This window comes from Plasmodium fragile (genome assembly GCF_000956335.1).
Source record: "Plasmodium fragile strain nilgiri unplaced genomic scaffold supercont1.4, whole genome shotgun sequence".
In the NCBI taxonomy this organism is placed as follows: Eukaryota; Apicomplexa; class Aconoidasida; order Haemosporida; family Plasmodiidae; genus Plasmodium; species Plasmodium fragile.
In genome coordinates, this window is record NW_012192584.1 from 70,351 (window position 1) to 79,141 (window position 8,791).

Consider the following 8,791-nt stretch of genomic DNA (forward strand, 5'->3'; position numbering starts at 1 on the left):
AAAAAAAAAAAAAAAAAAAAAAAGCTCACCAATTTTGATAAAATGATTAAAAAAGTAGCTAGACAATTTTTCAATCACCCCAAGGGGCAGTATTATTTCTCTACCCTTCTCGCTCAAATTGTCCTGTTACATGCACCCCCCCCTCATCAACATAAAGAGGGAAAAATAAATCACACATTTGTAAACATAGTAAAGTTGCGCACAACTGTTAAGTTGCTTCGAAGGAGATATTCGTGTGGGCACAATTTTATGTGAGCGTCTTTTTCTGTTTTGGGGGCTTAACGTGCGCACGTTGGATTATACCCCGAAAATGATGTGACAACACTTCCCAGGGGGGACACCCTGCCTTTTAAACCGTGTCGCCTCAAGCATGTTTCGTCAAACGTTCATACAGTGGGTGGGTCATAACTGAGTTTAGCGGGAGCGGTACTGTGAAGGAGTACTCCGAAGCAGCACTCCTCAGACTTAAATGCGCATCTGCGCGGATGCTTGAAGGAGAAGACATCACGCCCCGCCAAGCATGCCGCGCAGACGCTGCGCGACGCTCTGCCGCAACTGCGGGTCCGTGAAGTAGCAGGCGGCGAATTCGTAGATGTCGTCCGGCTTCTCCCTGAGCAGGTCGCACACAAAAATGTGAATCAGGTATTTTAAAACTTTATTTCTCTTCAAATAAACTTCATTTTGTAAAACCTTGTTTATTTTGAAGTGGTTGACTTTTTCTTTCTGTTCCTCCGATAAGTCAAAGAGGGTGATTAATTTTTTGTGTTCTCTTTCCTCGTTCACTTCCTTCTCAAAGGTGATTTGTTCGCACGTGCCTGGAAAAGGGGGGGGAGCTTCCCGTTCGTATTAGCACCGCTTATTCACCTCGTCATGCAGCGACACTCAATCATAGCAAACGCGTCCAAATCACCGCGTGTATATCACCGCGTCCACCTCACCGCTGCGCACGTCTTACCTCCCTCCCCCGCGGGCCGCCTGCTCAAGTCGTTGGTTAAAAAGTACGAGGGCTCTATCTTCTGGAAGTCCAACACGGAGCGCGTAAAATTTGCATTCATAGACGTGGGGAAGTTTACTAGCCTCCTGTGGGTTTCATTTTGTAACTCTGCACCCAGGCCTGTCCTTTCGTTACTCTCCGGGCCTCCAAAATTTAACAGCTCAGAATCGTCTTCCTGGAACATTTTTCCCTTTTCACTTGTGGGGGATTGTGTGCAAGTGGTAGACACGTACCTGACTGTTCAGAAGGGCGGGAAAATGAATAAAAAAAAGAAAAGAAAAGAAAAATCAGATATATCGTCACGGTATGTTCTTCATTTATCTCCCCACATGGTGATCTTCCAAAAAGGGGCGACTTCGGAGGAGGCATTTCCCCTCCGCGTTGCGAAAAAGCAAAAAAAAAAAAAAAAAAAAAAAAAAAAAAGGTGCAAATGATGCGCTGCAAAGAAGTCCAAGCGACCCTGTAGAGCCCTTTCAATGGTTGAGAAGGGACGGCCGATGGAGATCCCTGAAGAAAAATAAAAAAAGGGAGCTCAGTTTATAATATTCTTCACCCAGGTGAACTTTAAAAAGTAAGCTTGAGGACAAGTTGATAGTGCTGGGTGAGGACATAGGGGGTTACGCAAAAAGGGAGAAAAATGGTAGTAGTACTAGTATAGTAAATAATGGACATACGCATATCGGTCACATCAGCCTCGAATATGCTCATCAACTGGGGGAGTACCCATTAAAAAAACAAAAAAATAAAAAATAAAAAAAATTAAAAAATTAAAAAATTAAAAAATTCCCCGAAAAGGTCATCATCATCATCATCATCACTGGGGGCCATTTTGGGCCATTTGGGGATGCCAAGCGGGATGGAGATGCAGACAGGACGGCCCTAAGCATGTTCCCCAGGAGAGCCACTAAACTGGATCACTTATATTTAACTCCTCCTCGTCCTCCGCTTCGTTCTTGCGCTTGCCGCGTCTGCCTTCTCCCTCATGGATAGCTCTCTCCCCCTTGGGCCAATTCGCAGCGCGCTCTCCGTCCTGCCAAGTGACTCTATTATAAGTCTTAAAGTTTAGAATGAACATCTTGAGCAGACTTGAGATGATCCACTCATCCAGTCGGTCAAAAAATGAAATCAATATATGAATGTACATGTGTGTATGTTGCAAAATGGACTGAAAGACATCCTTCGTTATTTTAAAAAGAGAGCAAAGAACGGAAGTGGTTGTTCCCTTCAAATACAGAAACAGAAAAATGGACAGATACAACTTATTATGTTTCCTCTCCACTTTATCGTCTTCAAAATATTTTCTCTTCCTTGAAAATAAATTATTATGATTCTTCAAGGCTAGCATGTTGATCATGTCGTAATCAAATTTTAACACGTGAAAAATTATGTACTTGGTGTAATTGTCTGAACAGACCATAGCGATTAAATTTTTCAGCAGAGGGAGGTAGTAGGAAAAGGAAGCAATATTCAAATTATGTGTGGAACAAATGTAACACAGGTGAAAGCTCCGGTTGAACAGGTATAACCGGTCATAATTTTTTACTTCAGATAATAATTCGTATCCAAAGGATACACTGAAATTACTAACACATAAGGATCTGCAAAAGTTTGTGAGGTGGAATTTTCTTCGGTTACTATCCACCTGAACACACTTGTAATCTATTAGAATGTTTAGGACGGCGTGTATTTGCTCCTTTTTTGCTTCGTAAAAGATGCGTTCACTGGGGGTGAAGTTTTCTTCATCAACTTCGAGGGGGCACCTGGTGGACGCCCTTACTTCCGTTTGACCCCCCTTCTGTCGTGAGTCCGCGCCGAGCGCCTCGCGCTGGGGGGGATGCGCGCTGTTTTTGCCACACGCATTAGCAGCCGCTTGGCAAGCCGATTGGCCAACCGATTGACCGCCCGAAATGGCAACCGCATTGGCAACCGCTTCACCATCCCATGGGCCATTCCACTGATCAGCCGCCTTTCGAGGGGAAGATGCCCTAGTGAGTGCCTCCCTCGCCAGCGCCACCTCTGTAAAGCACAGCGAGAAAGACAGCATCATAACCACGTCGCGCACAGACATGGGTCGAGAATCCAACAGACACAGGAATTCAATTATGTACTTTTCCATCTCATCTAGCGAACTGCCATCATTCATGGTGCTCCTAATATTCGTGCAATTCTCCTGAAATATTTGAAGCATTTTTTTTTCATATTTCTTATCCACGAACAGAAAGGAGTCTCCCTGCTTCTCCCTGGCCGCCCTGCCAATCATCTGCTTATACTGTGTGACGTTTAAAAAGTTCTGGGCGATAAAAGGGGATGATATTAAAACCCGATCCACAAATAGGTTGAGCCCAACAGACAGAGTCGATGTGCAGGTCAGCAAGAAGAGCGTCTTCTCCTTGTAAGCCACCTCAATCAGTCGCTTAATCGAGTTTGAAATGTCACTGTAGTAGTAACAGATCCCATTGGCCACTAACTTGCTCATGGTACTGTGTGCGTATCTATCCAGTTGACGAATTTTTTCATTCAATTTTTCCCTCCTCAGTTGCACTTCCTGCGGGGTGTCATCCACAGGGAAGGCACAAAAGTACTGATTAATCAACCGGACATAAATTTCGCAATTTTTTTTCGTAGAGCAAAAGATAAGAGTATTTAATTTGTTTACTCGACTGTGTAAGGAAAAGCAGAGGAGAGAATTGATGAGGTTGTTATTCACTGAAAGGTTCCTCATCTTCAAAAAATTCGCAATATTATTTTTTGTATTCTGATAAAACATACTTATTTCGTCACTCAAATTACACCTCTTCACAGTCTTAACACTTTCTACTTTATACAAACACCGTAGCTTCCCTTGTTCATCAGGCATGTCTTTCCATGATTGATGAAAATCATATACGTTGCACAGGTAAGAAAAGGGATAGCCTTCTTTCTTCTTCTCCTTTCTATACACACCACAGTTACAAATATAATGCTCTGTTATCTCTTGGGGACGTCTATAAGGGGAAATATATATTTTGGCATTCATCCATCTTTTTAAAGTAGGAAAATTATTCAAAGTCCCACTCATGCATATAATCTTTATCCTTGCTTCCTTTTTGTTCAGGTACATAATTTTCGATATAATATTTTCTATATAAATTCCTCTTCCCTTTTCACTGATCAGATGGAACTCATCAATAACAACGATGAAGTTGTGTGAGGGGTATCTTCCTGGGGTGGTAGTAATTCCTTGGGGTGACCAATTTTCCCCATCCATACCCCCATCCATCCCTACCTCTTGACTTTCAAATTTACTCTTATTCAAATAATTATTCATTCTTTCGTAAGTACATAACACAATGTCATTTTGTGCAAAATCAATACCCACCTTGATGTCTGTCCCCTTGCATAACTTCCTTAAATAACTCATCTTTTCATGTATTAGCGAATTGAGGGGAAATAGGAAAAAAGTCTTTTCCGTCCTGTGCATTTGCTCAAAGGCAAATATTTCAGTTACCAGAGTTTTACCACCTGATGTTGGAGCAACGAAAATGAAACTTTCCCCCTCTTCCCATCTAACCGTTCTCATCTGATTTAAACATTCTACCTGCCAGGGATATAACTCCTTTATCTGCTCCTTTCTGTAGTTGTCTATGATGGCTTTCTTTATGCAATATGTGTGCAACTGTTGAGAGCCACACTCTGGCGGTTTCCCCAAACGGTCTCCTTCCACATGTTGCTTACTACTCAAGGGGGGACGACACTCCTGGTGGCTACTATGCTTGTGCACCTTGCTTTCTGTCCTAATCACTTTTGCGTGATCGCTCATTTCGCGGCTTGTTTTTTTTTTGTCCAGCAGATTTTGCAGGTTTGCGATCCAATTCACGTTCATTTAGCAGACGTTGCGAACGTGAGGGGGGGGGTTGCGGGTGGCGTGGCACGGCGCGCCTGATCGGATGTGCTGCCTTACACGTTGTGTGTGTATTATATATACGCGGCATGTGCTTATACCTGTGTGTATGTTGTGTGCTTAGGTTTATATATGCGGACACGTACGTACCTCGGCGAAGTTGACTTGTGTGTGCTCGGCCAGTTGGACAGTTGGCCATTCGGCTATTCGGCCTTTTGACCCCTTCGCTCTTTTGCGCGGCTGGCCCTTTCGCGCCGTGGCGGGCCCAAGCGACTCGACTACATTGCAAATCCGATTAAGTCACTCGGCGTCCTTGAAAAAAAAAAAATGTACACATTCGCGCTTTACATTTGTATCACTACGCAAAGGAGTTTTTCTTTTTTTTTTTTTTTTTTTGCGAAAGTTGTTAATACTTTTCGTTCTCGTGAATGACGCGCGGGGAAAAGTGACTACTATTACTTTTACGATATTGTTTGCGTTTTAATTTTTGGCTTTGTTTTTCACACTATTTTGCTTTTTACTTTGCAGCTTATTTTGCTAATTATTGTGCGCTTCACATTCCATCACTTTGCTGCGTCTTCACAAGTTCCACTTCATCTTATATTACTCATTTTTTTGTTATTTTCCCCCCGTCGCTCATTTGGCTGCGCCGCCTTGCCTATTCATTCATGCCGGAACAGGGGAAAAAACGAGAACACTACGTGGTGTGAACGTGCCGTTTTCGCCAGTATTCTCTGTTCAACCAGATCGGAATGGTTACTCTTAGATAGATTGAACAAGGAACAACGGATCGTCTACCCGTTGGAAAACTTTTCACACTTCACAAAATTTAACAAGTCCAAAATGTTCTGAACAGGACATGTATTTTTTTTTTTTTTATTTTATTTTGGCTAGTTGAATAAAAAAGCTAGAAAAAAAAAAAAAAAAAAATATACACACACACCAATTGTGCAAGCATGGACGAGGAGCGAAATGAACATGCGAATGACAAAGGTTACAATTTAAAAACAGGTGCGCGTATACAAGCGTATGTATATAAAGCGCGCGTGTAGGTGTACTGATGGGCGCACGAATATATATGCCTAAAATGTTGCAGCACCACTTTAGCATGTTCCCTCCTCACTGACTTCCCTTGGTGTGTGCATACCAAGTCGACATGTCTCCGCACAAACCGCAGTAGACACCATGCGAATTGTTGATCTTGTCATTCCTGAAGGAGGGAGGGACTTCCCTTCGAATTGCGCCTTCTTCGGGTGCTTATCGCAAAGCAGGGGTTAAGGGGCACAAAAAAAAAAATAAAGTAATAAAAAATAACAAAATGAAACACCCCGCTGGCGCACCCTCCTCTGTGCAGAAGACAAACTCGTCACAAACGTTGTCTCGCATGAGTCTGTTACTCATGTTGTATACAGGCAACGAACAGTTCTGCGAGCTCCCATCACCACCCTCAAATGCGTGCACGGCGACTTGCGCGCGAACGGTTTATTTTGTCCACAAAAGGGGTGTGTACCCTCCTGGCTACGAATATCTGTGCAGTTTTGTTTTTTTTTTTTTTTTTTTTAATAATATTTTTTCCCACCCGCCACACACACGTTCCCCCCCCTTTAAACACATGCATACTGTCCGTCGTAGAAATGCAAACCTTCTTAAACGAAATAGAAGATCTTGTTAACGAAGGAGAGGTGAAGAGAAACTTTAACGAGGCGGAGGAATTGATGGTCAACACGTGTAAAGAGTTAATCGAGAAAAAAAAAAAAAACAGCAATTCCCCAATTCACGAAAAAATAAAATTATTCCTCGAGGAAGTCAATTTTATTAATTACACACTTGACCAATATGCCAAGGAGAGCCAACGTAGAAAAGAAATTTCAGACAGTGAGAAGGGACAACTGGGTCAGCTTCTATTATCCCAGGGGGACAATTTCCCCTCCAAGGAGCAGGACGAAATTTTGAAGGATCTAGTTTTTTTGGAGCTAGGCTTGAAGGAGACTTCTCCAGCTGTGGGCGAGGTAAGGCACAAGAGGGAAAGTGGTCTGAATGCTAGGAGAGGTTAAAAGCATACATGATGTCTTCACATGTCTGCCTGTTCCTTTATAATATGTGACTTTTTTCTGCATGCCAATTGGATGTCCCCTTTATTTGTACTTCACTCGTACTTCACTCCACCTCATCATTACTTACCATCCCGCATAGACCAAAAAACTGCTGCTACTAATTAGCGAGAATTTTGAAAAAATTGAAAACAAGGAATTCGTGCTGACCACGGAAAAGGCTCTGGACATACGAATCGTAATTTGCAAAATGAAACGAAATGAAAATGATTGGAAGAGGACGATACAACCAGCATACCTCTGTCCATGGGGGTACACACCTGCGCAGGCGGGAAAGGTCGACATAAGACTAACCGAATCGTGTTCCCATGTTTTTTTTCCTCCCCCACCTTTCCATGCAGGATGACTTTCGAAGGAACGAAATAAGTGAAGATTATTTTTCCAAAAGGATAAGTCAGATACACGCGGACACGGTGGTAATGGGGCACTGCTGTGAGAGTTTCTGTGTTATTTATTTTATTATTTTTTTTTTTTTTGCCGCCCCCATTTGTCCCGCAGGCGCAGTATGGGCAAGGCAGCAGACACGCTCCGCCACTGCCACTACCACTACCACTACCGCGGTTGCATTATATGACTTTTTTTTTTTTTTTCCCCCTGTTAGAACCAACTGGCACGTGAACTAGAAGAGAAGGAGAAGAACTCAACGACCACATGCCGGGAAAACACATCAAAGGAGGGTGCAGAGAATAATGCACATGACGAACTCTCCAAGGTGAATTTAACTGTGGTATCTTCCATGGAGCGAGACGCCGGTGAAACTGCCACAGAAGGGGGGACACTCTCCAATGCTACCTTCCCTCGAAATGACAAGTCAGGAGAGGTGAAATGTACAGGTATGAAAGGAGTAAGGTGTGCCGTTGTTATCGCTCTACAATCTTTATGGGGTGTACTTTTGGTGGAGGGAGGGAGAGTCTGCTCCATAGCGCCGCTCCCTCAACTACGTCTTTGTTCTCATCACAGCCACACTCTGCTCTTCTACTATATACCCTCCTCCTTCAGCGCAAACACCCAACTTGGGGGGAAGAAGCAACACTAGGCGGAAAAGCCGAAATGAGCAAAAAATGGTCCATTCGAATTTCTTCCACAAAAAAAAGGTACTTTGTTACGAGAGTGCGCTGTGTGTGTGTGCTGTTCGTGTGCACTTGTCCGTTTCTACCCCATAGCGCCATCCCTACAAACGCTCTCAGATGAAGCTCATGGAGCGCTGGCAGAAGGTGGCCGAAGAATCTAAGCTACAGAATGACTCGCACTCGGACTCCAGTTGTTAAGATAATTTTATTTCTTGAAGCACGCTGATTTGGCTTCCACACAGTACAAAAAATTTGTGCTTGGCACCCTGCGGGTTGAAGTGGCAATGGCACACGTGTGCACACGCCGGTTTTGCGGCGGCGTGTCGGTTTAGGCAGCGACGTGCCTGTTCTGGAAACAAGTTCATTTGCTTCATTTTATTTTGTTTATTCATTATTTTTTCCCTCATTTTGTTTCATTTTATTTTTTTTATTGCGGGCCCGCTTTGTAACCCCAGGGGTTCCGTCGCACGTTTGACTTTTTGACCAAGTTGAGTTCTCCGCACATTGGCAATTTTTTTTTGTATATGGAGGCTTTTCCCTACCCCGCGCCATTTCGTACCATTTCGTACCATTTCGTACCATTTCGTACCATTTCGTACCATTTCGTACCATTTCGTACCATTTCGTACCATTTCGTACCATTTCGTACCACTTCGTACCGTTTCGTACCACTTCGTACCGTTTCGTACCACTTCGTACCGTTTCGTACCACTTCGTACCGTTTCGTACCACTTCG

At 43.4% G+C, this 8,791-nt stretch overlaps 3 protein-coding genes across 3 annotated transcripts; 1 reads left to right on the forward strand and 2 right to left on the reverse strand.

Annotated features, from left to right (window-relative positions):
- Window positions 1-504: 504 nt before the first annotated feature.
- Window positions 505-1,178, reverse strand: AK88_00471 (uncharacterized protein; the record flags this gene model as incomplete). The annotated part of the gene is made up of 2 exons (XM_012478122.1): window positions 505-815; window positions 956-1,178. 2 exons carry the CDS (start codon window positions 1,176-1,178, stop codon window positions 505-507), a joined length of 534 nt encoding a protein of 177 aa, XP_012333545.1.
- Window positions 1,179-1,898: 720 nt separating this feature from the next.
- On the reverse strand, window positions 1,899-4,856 carry AK88_00472 (uncharacterized protein; the record flags this gene model as incomplete). The annotated part of the gene is made up of 1 exon (XM_012478123.1): window positions 1,899-4,856. One exon carries the CDS (start codon window positions 4,854-4,856, stop codon window positions 1,899-1,901), a length of 2,958 nt encoding a protein of 985 aa, XP_012333546.1.
- A 1,652-nt stretch (window positions 4,857-6,508) lies between these two features.
- AK88_00473 (uncharacterized protein) lies at window positions 6,509-8,253 on the forward strand (the record flags this gene model as incomplete). The annotated part of the gene is made up of 6 exons (XM_012478124.1): window positions 6,509-6,883; window positions 7,068-7,163; window positions 7,327-7,401; window positions 7,587-7,818; window positions 7,985-8,079; window positions 8,173-8,253. The coding sequence occupies 6 exons, from the start codon at window positions 6,509-6,511 to the stop codon at window positions 8,251-8,253; spliced, it is 954 nt and encodes a 317-aa protein (XP_012333547.1).
- Window positions 8,254-8,791: the final 538 nt, after the last annotated feature.